This window comes from Lutjanus erythropterus, chromosome 7 (assembly GCF_056507025.1).
Source record: "Lutjanus erythropterus isolate fLutEry1 chromosome 7, fLutEry1.hap2, whole genome shotgun sequence".
NCBI classification, from domain to species: Eukaryota; Metazoa; Chordata; class Actinopteri; order Lutjaniformes; family Lutjanidae; genus Lutjanus; species Lutjanus erythropterus.
In genome coordinates this window covers 40,952,779-40,971,951 of record NC_139323.1, presented here as the reverse complement: position 1 = coordinate 40,971,951, position 19,173 = coordinate 40,952,779, and the positions used below count along the sequence as shown (strand labels likewise).

Here is a 19,173-nt window from a genome sequence, read left to right as displayed (position 1 = left end):
GCAGGTGAGCTGGATCAGAGTGGTGATGAGAAGATTGCTGCCAGGTGAGGATGGAGCAGAGCTGGGAGGAGTCAGGCGACCCAGAGGACAAAGACAGACAGGAGACACGGGGAGAAGAAAAACACCAGGAGATAACAGGAAACACTGCCATGGCAGCTTTAAGTTTAATCCAAGAGATGAGCTCATAATAAATGTTTTCCTGACTGGTTTACACTGCTGATCTTCAGCACTGAAGGGTCTGAGAGCCTCTACTGTAGATACACTGGCTTTATTTGACAATTTCTATGTCTTGAAAATAAAGCTCCAGGACTTTTTTTTTTAAATGTAATGCCTGCAGAAACTTTATTTTTTGGAAGGAAACAAAAACTTAATTGCCTTTACATGAAGTCAAAGACACATCACAAGGTTAGACAAAACCACAGCAAGCAATTAAATAAATAGTAACATAATATATGGATAACCTCCTCACACTGGAAATATTTTATACTTGGATGGCAGCGCTGGTAAATGATGCTTCTTGTATATTCTTGTTCTTTATTCCTGTGTGCTACATTACTTGTTTAACCACACATGCTGGTAAGCACAGTACCCTGAATAGTTTTTCTTGGTTTTACTGGTTTTACAGGTGTTGCTGCAGCAGTTCCTCTCTGACCTCCTTTCAACAGAGAAAATATATTAAAACATAAAACTCTGAAAGTGATTTTTAAAATAGTTCACCCAACATTAACTGGACAGTTCCATATATAAATAGAGAGTTGAAACACCTGATCAAAAGTCACATCACCGTTTCTTGGTCCTTTTGGTGCTGCTTGTTGGTTTGGTTTCAGCTGCGGTTTTCTTTGGAGGAGCTGGAGGTGTTACTTGTGGTGGGGAAGGTGGTGTTGGTGTTTCTTTTTTCTCTGCAAAAAAACCCAAAAAACTTTAATACTGTGTTACCGTCGCTCTGCCTCAGTTCTAAGTTTACAGAGGCTTTTCTTCAGTCAGTACCTTCGCTACTTTTGGGCTCCAGACTGGCTCGACCCTGCAGTTGTCTCTCCAGGTCCTGAATCTTGTCCAACGCCGCCTGCAGAGCTTCTTCAGCCTTCAGGGCTCGCTGCTCGGCACTCTGGACCCGCAGCTCTGAATCACTGCAAAAACGCATGGACAGAAATCCAGCCTGGATGTCACTCGGTAGAGGCCCACTCTCAATTTTTGAAGCCACAAAAGAGCTAACAGCCAGCGAGTGTCAATTTTACATTAGAAGGTGATGTGATTCACATACACTCAATAAAAGTATAAACACAACACTTTTGTTTTTACTCACACTTTTCACATTTGTTCAAATCTAAAATGGCTTCTTATTGTCACAAACTGTTTGCCTGATGAAGGTCTAGAACTGAAATGTCCCAAATAAACGTATCTCTCAAGTCAGACAGTGTGTGTATATTATCACAGTATGTGTACGTTCCACTCCATGATGAGAAAGTTAACTTACTGCAGTTCCCGCTGCAGTAATCCTACTGTGGTCAGATCACTAAAAGCTTTCTGGGCTTCATCAGTTGCTGGAGAAACAACCAGGTCCTCAGTCTGTCAGAAAGAGACAGACAGACGGGTGATCAGAGGTGGACAGGCAGTCCGCTCACCTCACTCAGTGAAAAGCATGATAGTAGCTGTCTGACCCCAGTCAGGTGGACGCTGCTCTCTCCCAGCTTTCTGTGTGTGATGTGTCCATCATAGCCAATCAGCTTCACCACTGGGCTCTCACAAACTGTTAGCTCCCCCTGCAGGACAACAACAGTGCTCGTTTTTAGAAAGATGGTCAGATTATTGTATAATAAATGTGTGAAACAAGCTGTGCTCTTTTGATAAAATCCATTATTACTCAAGAGTTTTTTTTAAATTCCTTTAAACTGTTTTGTCTTTAACACAGATCAAATTCAAAATTTCTACACACTCCAGAGGTTTCCTCCTCAATGGCCAAACCTCAGGGAGGACAAAACATTGAATTTCTCCAAAAAAGCCTATAAACTATATATGGATGTTAAAAAAATACATAATACAGACGTAGAATTTATTTAATTAAAAATAAATAAATAAATAAATAAATAACAACTCATCTCTGATTCGATGGTTGGAGAATAATCTGCTCAAAACTCCTAATCACTTGTTTCCACTTCCTGTAGTTATTGAGTTCACTATTTGGGTATTTACCCAATGACAGAAAGGTTCTCCCTTAAGGAAAAATTTGGGAAATCACTGTTCTAAAGTGTAGTTTCAATGGTCACATGTCACTGAGCTTTTCACTCGTACTCCACAGCTATTAACACGACTCACCTCTCTCTGTTCTGCCTCAGGCTCGTCTTGGACCTCGCTGTCTGCCGTAGGCTCAGCTGAAACCACTTTGTTCACCTGTAAACACACACACACACACACACACACACACACATACACACACACACACACACACACACACACACAAACAAAGCCATCATTAAAACCACACTGACTTTTGATCCTGACAAAGCAAAATTAGGCTCTGCTGTCCCACTCATGCCTGTCATCATCTCCAGATAATAAACTTTGTGTTGAATCACAGTTTCACTGGCTAACTAATGCCAGTGTAACACCTTGATTAAGTAAAATCTGACACGTGATCTACTGATGTCAGCTTTACTCCACTGTAGTATCAACAGCACTGGGCTTTCAAGGCGTTTCTCAGATAATTAAGAGATAAGAATGCAACACAGCCACGTTCATCTTCAGCAACTCTGTTTTAAAGTCACAATTATATCATTCATTAATTAGAATAAATGAGGTCTAACTGTATGGGTCGTATTTTCATTGACTCCTCACCAGACTCTGCATGCTGTCTGCTGCAGAAACATCGCTGCTGGAGGTGGTGTCGGCCAGTCTCACAAGCAGCTCCACGGGACCACCTTTCATCCCCGAGAGCAGGATTATACAGGTCTCCACCCAATCAGAGCACTCGCTCTGAGGACGGACACAATAAAAGACACACACACACCACAGAAGACACTTATCTTACCTCACCCCAGTGTGTAACAGCACTATGTCTCCTTCTTCTGGAGTTTTGTAATGTTAGTCTAATAAGAATAAAACACATGCAACCCTGACTTTACTATCAATCTCTGTTATTTATTAAAGTCTACATCAGAACATTGTTTACCTGCAGTTTTCTGCACTCGTTCTTCTCATTTTCACCCTCAGCTTCATCTGCATTCTGACGACTCTGCTCCTCCAAAATCAGCTCACAAGACCTGGAGTCAAAAACAAACATTTTCTGGTGAATAAATCCTGAAGAAAATCCTCCTCTGCTGATCACCTTCAGTCAGACGTTTTGTGTTGAAGATACTTTCAGTGTGTAGCCATCATTTCATTTCTCTGTGTTGTTAGTATGTATAGTGTAAGGAGGTTATATGTAAGCTTCACTGTAAATGTAAAAATGAGTAAAAAGCTCTGCTACCTTGTGATGTATCTGGAAAAATGGTCCAGTTTGTCAGCCAGCATGTTGGCATCCTCTTCTAGTGTCTGTAGTGAGATGTTTCTGTTGTGTTGGTGTTCCTGTTTGTGGTTCTGGTCCTCGTTATGATCAGGTGCCATGAGGAGCAACAGATCCAGCATCCAGCGTGTCTGAGCCACGTGAATAGAACTGACCTGGTAGGAGACGACGTACTGAAACTCAAGACCACAGCTTCTAACATCACAGAAAATCTTTTGAGCATTTAAAAGCAAAAGAAATTTAAAAAAAATGTTGAGAGTATCAGTTTCTTCTCCCTCAACAACCAATGTGGACATGTCTCTGATCAGGGAACCACAGGGACTAAAACCACAACTGCTCTGGTAGAGTTTAACAACAAAAGATTAACAACAAATATCTTATATAAAGAAAAAAACAGAAATCACTGAGAAAAACAATGAAGCCAAAGAACTGTGGTTTAGCTGTCTTTGCTGCAGAAACAGATCAGCAAGTGAAGATGACATTATACAGAACAGGACAGAAGGAGAGAAGAAATGCAAAGTTGAAAAGAGAATATAACTGATTACTGACAGGCGACCTTCTATTTCCAACTCTAACTGGTGATTTTAAACATTTCAGTTCAGGAAATGTGAAGTGAAAATGGCATAATATGGAAGAAAATGTTAATATAACAGAACACTTTGCCACTCATTGATTAATGATGAATAATTCTGCAAAATCAAGAAAACCAAAACATTCAAAACATATTTAATATATTGAATATTAATATTTACTCTAGAATTTTTGGTCACCTGTATGAGCTGCTGAGACAAAACGTCTCAGGAGGGTTTTAGTCGTATTTCCTGTGCAACATTTGAGCAACACATTCATGGAGATGAGGTGATAAAATCAGTATGATAATAATAATCATAATAATCATAATAATAATAAAAAAACTTATTGTGATAATGGCAATATTCAGGCTTGTTGGCATGATGATGTCATACCATTACACACATGAACAACAAGCATGGCTGAAAGTAAAATTAACACTGCAACTGGCTCCATTGTGGAGGAGTTAGTTCCCAAGAGACAAGCGTCTTCAGTAGTGTGGACGTGGTTTAGATACAAAAGATCAGGCGTAGAATAAACCACAATTATATGTAAGAAGTGCAAGAAGAAGACTAACGACAACACACTAATTTCACCACCTCAAGCAGAAGCACTCGGTTGAGTACAAGGAGAGACAAAATCCCATGAAAAGAGCTCAACAGCTATCATGAGTTCTAAACCTGTTTTCTTCAGTATTTTGTTATATCATGAAGGACAGTTTTATCTCAGAAACACAGTGAAGTGTCATTATTTTCAGCCCATGTTTCCCTCCCCTATGTGGTTGTTCTGAAAAACTTCACAGAACTGCACTTAAGTGAGACTGAAGCAACAACTGCAACATTTTCAAAATGTGTGTAGCAGCTCGACTGAACCTGGTCGGTACTCACCGAGTCTGTGAGTCTCTGGTTCTCACCATCAGTGAAGTTGGACAGGCTGGTTATGGACTTCTGCACCTTGTCTATCGCTTTTTGTGTCTCTGTACTGTTTGAACAAACAAATACACACAACAAAAACACAGAATAATCAATAAAGCTTTCAATGTTAGTATTAAAACACAGTTTCACACTCATTTTCGATGTTTATGAATTTAGAATATGCACATTAAAACACACAAATATTTGATTCACAAAAATTTCTTGAATTGAAGAACACTGCAAGTTTTCTACAACTTATCCACAGAATGGTGATAAATAAGGTATCTGCCTTTTAATTGCATCCATTGTTTTAACTAGTTATTTTGTCAGATCAGTATATAAATTTAAACCCTGACAAGATAAAGCGAGTGTGTGAATTCAGGTTACATACTATATATCTGGTTTGATTTTGTCCTTTTCGTTCTCTGTCTGCACGCTGGAGATGTCCTGCAAGGCTTTTTCAGCCAAACTCTGCCAACCGCGCAATGCCTTCTCCAGTTTCAGCCAATCAGAGACGGGCATCATGTCTGGCTGACCAATCGCTGCGTCCAGCTTGGATATCCAGGACTCCATCAACCCGAGCAGTGACGTGATCCGTCCGTGGATCCCTGAAACAGCACGGCTGGAATCAGTTTCAACACTTTAGTCCATATCTTAAAGGGACAGTTCACCCCAAAATTAAAAATACATATGTTTCCTCTTACATATGGTGCTATTCATCAAAGATTCTGTGACTATAGCTTGTGTGTGTTTGTGTGTGTGTCACAGCTACAAACCATGACGCTCACCAAGGTCCTGCTTTGCAGCTGTCAGCAGTCCTGTTTATTCACAGATATCCATTTGGACTACAGTCAAGCAAAAACTAAGGTGTACACTTCACTTACCTCTCTGTATGCCTCAAAATCAGTTTTTAGCTCTTAAATAATGTCCCAAAATCGCGTATCGATCAGCCCTCACCACTCTCTCCACTGACTTGCGTATCTAGTTGTTTGAGGAGATCAGACAGGACCGTGTCCAGCTCTCTTAAGTCTCGCTGGCCTCCACGTGGTTCACCATCGGGAGAGGGGTGCCTTCTGAACAGTTCGTTGCTCATATTCAGCCATCCTCTCTGAGCATGACGAAGGTTTTCCAGTGTCTGCTGGCAACAAAGCAGCTTCTCACCTTGGTAGCGCTCACACTGGAGGGCCAATGTCTGCAGAGGAACAGAACACAGAGGAAGACAGCAGAGGAAAATCTGCTGATGACTAGACCCACATTTCAACATGTCCACCTGATAGGAAGGCTGGCAAACAGGACAGACCATGACAATGACAAAGACCATGACAAGGATGACACAGATCAGACGTGACAAGTGATGATAATTTTGCGAGATGAAGTGATGAGATGATGTGACTGAATCACAAATATGACAGAGCTGAAACAGATCAAATACGTGATGGAAATGGGATTATTGTCAGTGATTACTGCCTTACATTAAAATGCGTTTTGGGTGATCAGATTACAATCAAATAGAGCTTGACCATATAAAAGTGCAGGTGTAACTGAAATGTCATTGAGTACTGATTATGGTCCGATCAGCCAAACCTCTTCCAGGTGGTCAGAGATGCATTGTGACCACATTAAGCACAAGTGTAAATGCATTCACGATTTTCAATCCACATACGAGAACTACATGGTTGGAAACTTTGTGACTTTGTTACTAGATTTAGCGACTTTTCAGGCCCAGGTGTAAAAGTAATCAGGTTAAATCATATCTAGATACAATCTTAATACGAGACACATTTTAATGCAAAGTGTAAAGGAGATAAGAGACATGAGACGAGTGATGAAGTTTAGATTACATCAAATAGATAAAAATCAATGATCACAATGTGAAAACAGAGGAAGTAAATATGCTGTCTTACGTTTGACCACTGCTTCAAATCAGCATGAATCTCTTCCAGTGAAGCTTTGTCATAATTTGGGTCAGGACACCTTGAAATAAAGTTAAAAACGTCATACACACATCAGTCTTCTCTTCCATACTTTGCTCTCAATGACTGGGCGTAAAGACTCAGTAAAAATACTAAATTATATCATTACCATTCTGCAGAGAATTATATTAAGCTGTCTTTAATTAATGGCACATTATAATCATCCAATATTAAATCATCTTCTCTGGTGTCTTAGTTTGTCCTTACTTGTTCTGTGTGGAGCAGACGTTGAGCCACTTGGCGATGCCTTGCTGGATGTTCCTGAGCTCTTCACACTGAGCGTGATCAGTCATCTTCAGCTGGGACATGAAAGCCATCAGCTGCTCTTTCCAGTAGTTAGAAAGCTCCATGATGATATTTAGGTCCTCTGTGTCCTGCAGCAGGATGGTCACTGTCAGAGTGCAACTGAACCACCAGCGATACTCAAAAGATAATCTATGGCCTTCTGTGTTTTTGCCAGGAGGATCAATACAGAAATGTTAAGATTGTTACCTTTGAGTTAAGGTAAAGGCTGCAGTGTTCTGCTGTCTTGGACCAGCTCTGCTCACTGACATGCAGCCGACCGATCAGCTGCAGCTTCTTCACACTGATCACCTAATAGTCACAGAAAAGCATACTTAATTTTAGGGGTGTCACAATAACTGCAATTTTGAAATACCACATTACTGACAAGCCACCCGCAGGGGATAACAAGCAGCTGCAACAACCGCTGCGTTCATGTTCTTTCTTTTTCTTTTTCTTGAGACTAAGCCCTTCTTGTTTTACACTTCGGTGCGTATTAAATTAATGATTCAATGCTTCTGAAAATTCAATTCGAGGACCAATATTCGTTCAAGCTCAAGGACAGATTGAGACCAGCTTTCTGTAGCCAACTTCAAACTTGGAAGCTCTAGGTTTTGTTTCGTTTATGTTATTTTAATGTTTATTTTGTAGGTTTACCTGTTGAACTCTTTAGCACGGTGGTGTGACTAATGTGGCTATTACTACAGGCAATATTGAGGGACAGTGAAGAGAAACTGCGTTAATGTATTATATCTGTAATTGTTTTTTCATGTTACTTTTTGTGCAAGTTTATACTGCTATACTGTGGTTATACAGAATCTGGTGGAAGGTGGATGTTCAGCCAACATAAATAACTTCTGTGAGCATAAATTTGTTCCTTACAACCAAAAAAGTTCATACATTTTATCATTAAAAGGGTTGAGCATATTGTGAAATTGATAAATGCAAATATTTGTCATACTATCTGCTTCAACACTTTACTTTGTTTGCTGAGGCTTTCAACAAAGCAGGCCCTCTTTTCCATTAACTAAAACAATCCATATAAATACATTTCTGCTTACCATGACTTAGTCTTATTTATTCAGCATAACATCACATAATTATCACTTGAAAATAACAAATGTGCCCAATATAAAGAAAAAACTAAACTAAATCGTAGCTCACAAACCTTGAGGGCGAGGCAGAAGGTGATCTGGCTCCAGTAGTCTCTCTCCTGAGTCATCTGGAGCAGCTGAGCCTGAAGGCGACCTCTCTGCAGCTCATACAGCTCATGGTAACCCTGGACCACACTGAGAAGAGACCATGTGAGAGATGACATCTGGTCACATTTTGTTGTTTTCAGAATTTCTGCTGCGCTTAAGACTCCATCTCAAAAGAAAGTTTCTTCTCTGCTCTCTTATTTGAGTACATCAAATTTATTTATCTTTGTAATAATTAAGGATAAATTTAGCTTTAAATAAATCACTCGTATCCATCAAATGAATTAGGTTGTTTTTACGTTCACACTGGTGAATTTTTGAACGAATCAACTTGATGAGATTGTGACTGTGAACTGGAGAAACAGTGATGGACTGACTCTGAGTTGGCATGAGTCTGCTCGAGTGCCCCAGCCAACTGCTTCTGAGCGCGCTCCACCTGCTGGGTAACAAAGTCATCGTGCTCTGTCACCCTGGACAGTTGCCTGTGAAAGGATACACACCATACATACACACACACACGCACACACACACACACACACAGATACACACATGAGCACGCACAGATTTCTCATTTTCACAAGTTGTAATTAGTACTATTATTTTCATGTCTTGCTTTTACTATTTTCTCTTAAAATATTTTCTTTCATCATGACCCAGCAGCCTGACACCTGACCTACGTACATGCCGAGCTGCTGGATGGATGTCTTGACGCGGTGGATCTCTTCAGCAAGCCGGCGGTCCAGAGCCCGCTGGGCCACTGCCTCAGTGTGCAGAGCCTTCAGACGGCGCGGGACTCGCTCAAGCAGGGACTGGTAGCGCTGTCTGGATACACAAATACAAGAGCTGCTGGGAAAAACGCTTCCTGGGATCATTACTGGGAAAGTTTGCTTGAAAACTACAATTTTCTCTGAAACTACCTGTCAAAATCTGTTTCAGAATTAACTTAAGGGAACAAAATGGTAATACAGTTGCAGGATTGTGCTTTATTGATGAAACTTCCTCAACAAGTTGTGAAGTTTAACTTTTAGGTGCTGTTGGCTGCTAACCTGAGTTTGGCAAGCAGCTGTCCTCTCTCAGCACAGTTCACGCTGACCTGCCTGATCAGTTCATGGAAAACAATGTTGTAGATATTCTGCTCCACCTGCACCAGCTCCAGCAGACCCTCCAGCTGTAAGACATTTCATTGCACTGTTTCTAATATGTGTAGATGGCTATACTTCTATAAGAATCTCTGAGCATGTTTGCTTTACATATCTAAACACGTTATGGTTATGACAAAATGCAGAACAAAAAAAACAGGAATGTTTGCAGAGAGTAACTCACTTAAACTCTGCACACTGTGTTTTCAGCAGCCTGTGTACGTTCTGTTTGTCTGTCTGTCTTACCTGTGAGATCTCTGTCAGCTCCTCACTGTGCTGATCCACACCAGCCTTCATCAGCATGTCGTCCATCATCCTCATCAACTGGACCACTTCCTGTCTGCCACTGGGCCTCCTGGACACACAATATACACACAAATCGGTATTTCTGCATCTTTCTTAACGTTCATCCCTTATTTTACCAGACCTTTGTCTATCTCATGGTGCTCAGTGCTATTACTATTTCAACAAAAGCTCCCAGTAAAGACTGCTTGAGTAAGATTTATCTGGAAATGAGATTCATTCATATTTTTGAACTCACAGTGAAGGGAAGACCCGTAGCTTCTGCTTATCATCCTGCAGCTGCACTGTGAACGCACTGAGGAATAGAAGCAACATGAGAGTTGATAAGAAAACTGTATTCAATTTTGACAAAGATGATATGAGGGTGCAAAGTTAACATGAATAAAGTAGATAAATGAATGAAGCAGACTCACTCCTCATAGAACTTAAGGTTCTCCAACCCTTTGTTTTTCACAATGTGATATTCCTCTGGGATCAGACTTTCTGAGACACTCAAGTTCTGAAAAGACAGGAGCCCTAATTATCACCTCATACTGTCTACTTATGTACAACTATAGATGAATGGCAATAGATGTGAATTTGAAGTCAAAAGTATTACAGTAAACATTATTTTTTAAGCCATGTGTAAAACCCTCCTCTACTGAACATGAAAAAGACACTTGAATTTCTCTCTGAGGTCGTTGTCCCTTTACAAAAAGGTAAAATATGTCAAAGTAATGTTTAGTGATGAAAACAGTAGCATGTTTTAAACTTAGAAACACACTTTTAAGTTTCTGACATACTGATCTCAAAGTACAGACACACTGTAGTTTGAACCTGCATGGTATCCTCTTACATTTTTCTTCTTTATTCCCCTTTTGAGAGACTGAGGGATTAAGTACTGTAGTTATCGAGCTGGGATGTCTTGCTTATTTGTCACATCTTGTTGATTTTGTTTTGTTTTGTTATGTTATGTATCTCTGCTCATTTATTGTTGGTCCCTCCTGGTGATAGATTTTGGTTTCCTCTCAGACACTCCACTCTGCTGAACTTTTTGTGACATTAGCAGTGGGTGTTGCCTGTTCAGCTTATTTCGGTACACATGCATAATATACTCAATGCACTCTATGCACTATAATGTACTATATTTTCCCTTGCTTATGTGTTTTGCATATTGGTAAAACTCTAAATAAAATATTTTTTAAAATGTCCAAAAATTAAAAAGAAGTAGAAGCAGGTCACCTGTGTGTCACCACACACGTCACTCCTGTCGGCCAGTGGTGGGAGGGGTTTTGTCTTCCTCTGGGTTGTAGCATCACACAGGAATGAAATATCTCTTTATGGATACCGTTAAGACAGAAAAGAAAAAACATGCACATTTAGTCTCCGAAAGTCATCTGCAGATTACAGAATGGAAAACAGAAGACTTGACAATTAATGCTGCCCTGATTCTAGCATTTATTTTATTATCTGGTTAAAGATAATAAATATTTACTTGGTGTCAGGTTATGAAAATACAAAATAAAAATCTTGCTGTTTTTATATTAAGCCTGTCATGTATTAGTGTCAAGAGTAAACATGCATAAACGTATTGCTGTAAATACTGATAGTAATGTTGATCTTTTGAGAATATTAATATGTTTTTGGTCGAGCTGACCTGCCGGCTCCAGTCAGGGATGTTGGCTGCTCCAGAAAGTATTTGTATTTTGTGCGTCCGACCTGGTGATGCCAGACTGCATCTGGCCGTCGGATTCCACAGCCCTGTATATGAAGTCGTCAGACACACTGAGATCATTTCAGCCACACAGATATAAAAATCTTTGAGATACGAACGGGGCTCGACTGTACCTTGCAGTGGCGATGGTGTGCAGTTTGCCCCACTGTGCTCCCCTTGCAAACGGTGGAGGTAAGGCTCACCAGCAGTTCATCTGGGATGATCGGACTGTTGACAGGAGGAAGCTGTGCCTTTCTGCTCTCCACTGGGACCTGAAAATTCAGTTCCGCTACTGAGGGAAAAAAAAAAACCACATATATGCAAAGCAGTAGGTGCATAATAATAACTCAAACTCTCACCTTTGTGTGAAGGGATGTTGTGTATATAGGATGTTAATGATGCTGATATCGATACTGATATTTATCTATTGTCTTATCATAATTTGATGCATAAAAATCATGATATGAAAAAGATTCAGCTGTTATTTTATTATTACTTTTTTGCAGAAATAAGTCTCCTGAGTAACTGCATTCAGATGCATTTTCATTATATTTAGTAAAGTGAGCCCACACTTTCGAACAGTTTGTCCTGTGAGCTGTTTGCATAATGTTACATAAATACTCAGAGAAGTATTGTTTGGCCTGGAGCTTATTAATATTTCAGTACTGGTCAGTCAGGATCTGGTCTTGGTTTAGTACAGGGTCTCAACACCCATCCCTATATGTATGTCTATTTATGTGTCATGTTTCAATCATAGCTGCAACTAACGATCATTTTCATTAATTTGTTAGTTATTTTCTCAATTAATCGATTACTTGTTTGGTCCACAATCTGTGCTTCTAAGCTACAGATATTCAGGTTTAGAAACTCTGAGAAAATCAGAAAAAAAGAGAATTTTGACATATTTTTCTTCAAAAGATTATCAAACCAATTAATTAACAAGTAGAATAGTTGGCAATTGATTTAATAGTCAATTCATGATTGACTAATCATTGCAACTCTAGTTTCTAGTTGTATATAATGTTCATATTTCATTCACTTCAAGCTTCCCATAATTTTTTTGGTTTATCAAAACTTCGGAGAAAAAAAGTACTGTGCATGTGAAACAATATTTTTGTTACAACAAAGAGTCTTTAAGGAATCTGTTATCATAATATAATCTGTTAGGTAACTCAGCTGTGACTTGCATGTGTTTATTAGTTTACTTCAAAAATATATTTTTTCAAAATCTTTAAAATTACACAGGAACAAGTATAGTCATATAACATCTGTTCAGAGTGACATGAAATAGTAGGATAAACATAGGTGTTACCAAAGATACTGATTAAGGTTCTGTTTCATTCAGGTCAAACAAAGGGTGCTGTTTTAGGGCATGTTGGCCCACCTGAGAGACTCTACTACACTAAATAACAGGACTTTTTAGTTCATTTGTTTGTTTTTCCTTTCATTTTGCAACTTCCATCTTCCATCATTGTTAGTGACGTCTGAGTGGAAAAGTAAGACTTTTTTATCGTCAGTGCAAAAGTTTGTAGCTGTTTACTGTAACTTACTTTATGTGTGAAAGTAATGTTTTCCTAACACGAGCTAAACGTCTGTTTATCATCTAGCTGCTAGCTGAACACGAGCTAGCCTCCCCACTGACTGACTGCACGGTACCGTCACCTCTGGTGTCCAGTCTCTGCTCCGGCCTCGGTGAACTTGGCGCTGAACTGGCTCTCATGGACGCAGACATCCTGGACTCACGGTGGAGATGTTACAGTAAGCTTTTGGAAATAAAATGCTGACACTTTGACAAAGTCATGTGGGCGAGAGGTTAGGTTTATTTCCTAAAAAAAAGAGAGAACCGTCTTTCCCACTCTCCACTGAGCTCCAACTTCCTGGTTCCGTTGCCATGGAAACGCCCAACGCTCTCCTTGGACACTGAGGTTTGTTCATTTTAGCGCCATTAATTACTGCGAATTATTAAAATTTCCATACGATATACAAAATTCTATATTTTTATATTCTACTCTCTTTATTTCCTACGTAGATAACTATACATTTACTGGGCAACAAGTACAGTAGAGATCAAATCTAAATATTTACAGAAAAAATGTCATTTTTAAGACAAACACAAATCCGATTCAAGGTGTTTTAGTTGATGATATCAGCGTTTTAAATGCAATTTAAACACTTTAGTTTTTGCTGTCAGTAAATGGGTTATTTATCAATTTAATGCTCGCTATCAAACATTAAAATATTGTTTTATTTGATTTGATGAGTTTTAGAATTACATTATTTACATCAATAATTAAATTTTAAAGGGACAGTTATTGGTAACTGGTTAATAATTAAACATGAAGAAACTCTAGTTGCCTCAACTTCTGTAAAACCAAACAATAGAACTTTTGCTTTAAATGCATATGATGCCTTACATCTAAAAGAATTTGATCCATATTCAAAAAAAGTTAAGTAACATTATTTGATACTACAGCTGTAATAGGATTACTTGGGGATGTGCTTTTATTTGAGACACAGTAGGTTACTATAACTTATTTTTTCAACGATACAGTTGCACCCAATCACAGTTACAACTGCCCCTACTGAGAGGGGAACTTCTTGCTTTAAATTTAATATCATAACCTTGTTTTATCAGTAAAAATATATCAATTACTGCGCGTATGTGTTTCTTATATCAAGGGATAGTATATTTTAAGATATGAAGAAAAATGTTGAAAATGTTACCATTGTCCCCGGTCTCCCCTGCATTTACACATTGCATAGCAACTTCAGATCAAAGCCTGAATTATCGGTATTTAAATTGTATTCCTTAACATCAGTCAGCTTTCTGTCCTTTGTGTCTTTGCCAGTGAGACTGCTGTAACTCCCTCCCATGTGATCCGTCACTGGCCGGGAGGGTGTGTGTGTGTGTGTGTGTGTTTGTGTGTGCCAGTGTGTGTGTGTGTGTGCGCGCGTGTGTGTAGCACGTTGAGCGCCACGCTACGTCTTTTTTTTTTTTGTCTCGTGTGTGATGGAGGCTCCTGATGGTCCTCCAGCCAGAGGAGAAGTGAGCATCAAGTGGATCTGGAGTTGACAACAGATGAGTCTCAGCAGGCAGCAGCAGCAGGAGCAGAGATCCGTGGAGGACGAGACTTCAACACACCGAGCAGGATGATGCTCTGTCCCGATTATGGATTTAATTCGCTGTCATCATTTTGAATTACTTGCACGCGTATTTCTCATCGCATCACTGGTTGTGATAGATGGTAAGTGACCGTTCATCTCTTATATGTTCCTGCTGAAGGCTACGAGTCAAGTTTCAGTTTTCAGTTGTTGCTCACCATGTGTTCTTGTTTAATGTTCAGAAACTGCAGCTAATCTCATTATCACATATTTCAATAAAACAGAAAGAAGGGACGGTACATCACGATAGAACATCAGTTCAGAAGCTTAAGAGAGAAGAAGTGTCAACAATAAATAAAAGAAGGCTCATATCTGGAGAGAAAGTTAATATGTGTTCTTTCTTATGTTTAATGTATTTCCTCACCAAAGTCAAACAGTGTAAATATGTTGGGTTTTAGACTGGGTTGCACCTTAAACTAGGTTTAAAATTGTTAATCCAGATTTAAAATTAAGATGAGCTCTACTGCACAATTTAAAAGTTAATCTCCATTTAATAAAGCCAAGTTTATTTATGAGAAGCAAAATTAAACTTAGTTTAATCAATATGGAGATGTTTGCTTACCCCAAATAAAATAAATATATAAAAACAAATAAATTTGAGTGCTGTTGCTATAAAAGGGGGCGGGGTTTAGGTTTCACCTGCTCTGTATTCCATAAGAAAACATTGCATTGTTTGTTTGCTAGCTAGTTAAAAAGTGAAACATTATATTGTTTGCTAGCGAGCCAAAAAGTTAATAAAGCATTGCATGATGGGTCAGCAGAGAATAATTTTGGTCAGTCCACCTCAAAAAGGCAGCTATTTTAAAAGTTAAGCTTCCTCAAGTGGAAGTTCAACGTTAATACTGGTTCACAGTTTAAATTGGAGTTTCAAGTTTTGGTGCAACAGAATTCAATTTTTAATTTCAGTTTTGAGTAGAAATTAAACTGAGGTGTAAGTTGAATCTTTCTTCATTTTAAACTAGTTTAAGGTAGTAATTTAATCTGGTTTAAAGAGTAATCCTTGTTAGTGAAACCCAGACTTAGTGTGCATCGCCCATAGACTTAAATAGAACTGGTTCCAAAGTCTGGCACCAAGCAAAGCACAGACTGTTTGACGGTGATGTCATATCCCGTCCTTCTTGTTCAGTTTCCTTGGTTAACTCATAAGCAGCGCTAGGCTAAGTCATTTGTAGGAGCAGACTCATTGTGCTTTTTTGACCATCTACAAAACTTGACTGAGTTGGTGTTAAATCCCGTTCAAAACATTTTTTATTAACATTTTTTTCTCCTTAAATCTTGAAATTAAGTGGAGTGTACACAATGTGTGTGTTTGAATTTGATTCTAGTAATTGGCTTGCATTTTAACCAGTCCATGCTTGGAATATCAATTAAGACTGTGGGCTGACATCATTGCCTATAGTGTTCTCTACACATTTTCTAAGCGCTGAAAGATGACAAAAAGAGATCTAACAATGGGGGCCAGCGTAGTGACTCATGAGGGGGTGTGAGGATTGGGTGGGGGTGGTGGGTGGACAAGTGATGGGACAAAAGGGGGGAGGGACTATATACGTCTATGGCTGTACAAAACAGCCAATAATCAGATGTCTTCTTATCACCAGTGAAACAAACACACAGACGGATGCACCAGGAACATGCATCAGTCTGCAGGAGGTGTCAGGTGCCCCACATGTGCCATTTGAGGGCCTCCAGATAGGACCAAACAAAGACCCTCAGAAGTAATCTGCATATGAAAAAGCCTTACATGCTGTGGGAGGGGATGTGAGGTTGGCTGGAGCTGTGTCTGAAACAGGCAACAACAGGCCCGACTATGAATCCTCTGAACTCCAGAGCCTCAAAGACCAGCGGATTCAGTAAAGAGACGGTCTCACAGGAGACACCACCTGTTATGGTTTCCTAAAAATTACATGGTTTGTCACAGGCAATTTCTCTAGTAGCACTTTCTAACAATAATACTCTATAACACATTACACTATACATTATCACAATTTAATTATTATTGTAATACATTATGAGTATTTCTAATACATTCTAATCACTGTTATGATGCACTATAATGTGATTATAATGCATTACAAAAAGTTTCATAATGTATTATGATTTTTGAGGAAATGTTACATGACTGAACTTACGATGTCTCCAAAATTATCTTTAAAAAAAAAAAGGTCATTTTGTGCTTTGGGAAACACTGATCTAGATAGAACTCCTTGAATATAAAAGGGTTCTCAGTAGAACCCTCAGGGTGGGTTCTAGATAAAACCCTTAGAATATTAAAGGGTTTTTGGTTAAATCCCTGGGTGGGTTTTTGTTGAAACCCCTGGATTTTAAAAGGGTTCTTGGTAGAAACCCCAGGGTGGGTTCTAGTTGAAAACCTTGAAATGCAAAAGGGTTGTCATAGAACGCCTCGGGTGGGTTCCTAATAAAACTCCTGGAATGTAAAATGGTTCTTGGTAGAACCCCTGGATGGGTTTTAGTTGGAAAACCTTGGAATTTAAAATGTTTCTCAGTAGAAACTCCTGGGTGGGTTCTTGTTGGCACACTTAGAAGGCAGAAAAGTTCTGGGTGGAACCCCCAGGGAGGGTTCTGAGTAGAACCATTACACCACATAAGGGTTCTCTGTAGGGGGTTCTGAGATAAACCTTTCACAGATGGTTCTAGGTATAATACTTTATGTTGGATTCTAGATAGAACTCTCTGAAAGGTTTCTAGATAGAACCTTTACAAAAGGTTCTACCAGGAACCAAAAAGAACATTTTATGGTTCTAGCTAGCACCTTTAAGAGACTTTGTGTGTTTTTGTAAACATATGAAACACTGCTGCAGCGTGTGACTCTAATCTGGTCTGAATTTACTGGCTGATCCTCGCTGTAATGAGAGATAATATAGGCATATGGTCGCAGCACCGCCACCCTTGATCTCCATCACACCCCCAGGACACTCGGCCCATACCTCCAAGTCCAAGTCTAGACATGCATAAGCTGCTCCTGGAGACTCCTGCCAACTGTCTGTGAGATTGATTGACCTCCACCAATGACACGAGATTGTTGCACGAGTTGGTGAAGATGGAGCACCAAATGTAATTGCACTCTTCTGCGTCTTCATAGTCCGTACTCAGCCTGATTGCGCTCTTGAGGCGTGATTACTGTGCGTGGTTATCATCTGTGAACGATGTTATGGGAATATCTCTGTGTGTCTTCACACTGATGTTGATCCTTTCTTGCACCCATCATGCAAAACACACTTTCAAGTATACTGACACATCCATCCAGTATCCATATATTGCTTTCAAGGCTTTTAGAAATGTGGTGCAGTGTCGTTATCATCAAATAGAAACAAGACTTCAGCTGATTTGAAGCCTCGTTTTTGTGGCATCATGCCTCCGTGTCCCCTTATGCACATTCCGTGGATTACGAGGATCATTGCCTCTGAGCTGGTCCCATTTGTTCTGCCTGGAGTACGGCAATTTTGAGATGCCTCCGTGGTAGCTATTTATCTTTGATGCTTTCTTGTATGTGTAAGAGCTGCAGGGGGGAAGTTTCAGGGTAGACATGATGTGATCTGGGAGTCAGGAAGAGGGAAGGAATAAGTAATGCATCATCACAGGTTTCAGGTTCTCAGAAAGAGGTTTTCAGGTCAGTGAAACTGTTTAAAGGGGCAGTTTGGATTTTTTTTAAGTTACTCGGTTTATCGTCCACAGAGGTCAGCACAACCCCAGGTGGAGAAGCAGCAGGAGTTCCTGTGCAGGAAGCTAAGCAATGTGTTGCTGTGGACAGAGTTAGCAGCAACACATATTTAGCCACCAAAATAAATCTATATTAGCTATGCCATATTCAAAACATTTCCATCAGACAGCCTTTTCTGATGGAAAACTGCCATTATATGAAACAAATATCACTCTCTCCAAAGCTGCCAGGCTCCTATGACAAAAACAATCATTTTATTTTGTAGTACACGGTAGCTGTTGGTCTATTCCTGCCTAAACTGGTTAGCTGTTGTTGTGTTGTTTGTGTTATTTTGTGACTTTAGTGGATCCGAACTAACTCTTGAAACACCAGCATCACACAGTAACACAAACTTTATTCAGTTGCCTGAGTCGGAGCTGACTTAGGTTTGGTGTCATCTTTTTCCTGGAAATTAACAGCAGCAGCCAGTTTGTAAAAACTAATCACAGTCATATATTTTACAAGCTTAGTTTGGTGGAGACAGCATTTAAAGTGAAGTCCAAAACTCTTTCAAAGGTAGGATCTGTTTGATTTGTTCATTCAGTGTGCTTAGTCTCCTAAAACACATTACTGTTAGTATTGATATGAAAGATATGGTGCATCAGTTTTATTAATGATTAGATGAGAGTCCTTGAAAAGTAATTTTATTTGTAAATGTGTGATAAAATTTATGATTATGAAAAGGTTCAAGCTAAACAATTTAACTTGAGTGAGCTTAACA

At 39.4% G+C, this 19,173-nt stretch overlaps 2 protein-coding genes across 3 annotated transcripts in view; one reads left to right on the top strand and one right to left on the bottom strand.

Moving 5' to 3' along the window:
- Positions 1-145: 145 nt before the first annotated feature.
- On the bottom strand, positions 146-13,444 carry axdnd1 (axonemal dynein light chain domain containing 1). The gene is made up of 25 exons (XM_084723797.1): positions 13,235-13,444; positions 11,707-11,864; positions 11,516-11,619; positions 11,101-11,194; positions 10,293-10,378; positions 10,118-10,174; positions 9,823-9,931; positions 9,484-9,605; positions 9,119-9,259; positions 8,815-8,919; positions 8,407-8,527; positions 7,449-7,550; positions 7,164-7,330; positions 6,888-6,957; positions 5,941-6,175; positions 5,375-5,591; positions 4,957-5,050; positions 3,464-3,654; positions 3,167-3,257; positions 2,833-2,970; positions 2,314-2,388; positions 1,659-1,760; positions 1,475-1,566; positions 988-1,127; positions 146-899 (listed from the first exon to the last, which is right to left on the bottom strand). Exons 1-25 carry the CDS (start codon positions 13,302-13,304, stop codon positions 781-783), a joined length of 3,000 nt encoding a protein of 999 aa, XP_084579923.1. The 5' UTR covers positions 13,305-13,444; the 3' UTR covers positions 146-780.
- A 1,197-nt stretch (positions 13,445-14,641) lies between these two features.
- The window catches only part of crb1 (crumbs cell polarity complex component 1), a 30,412-nt gene continuing 25,880 nt past the window's right edge, over positions 14,642-19,173 (top strand). The window contains exon 1 of one of the 2 annotated variants that reach the window (XM_084723796.1): positions 14,642-14,817. In XM_084723796.1, the coding sequence (XP_084579922.1) occupies positions 14,742-14,817 (76 nt within the window). In that variant the 5' untranslated portion in view covers positions 14,642-14,741. The remainder of the gene's footprint in view (positions 14,818-19,173) is intronic. The other variant, XM_084723794.1, reaches the window with a different exon arrangement.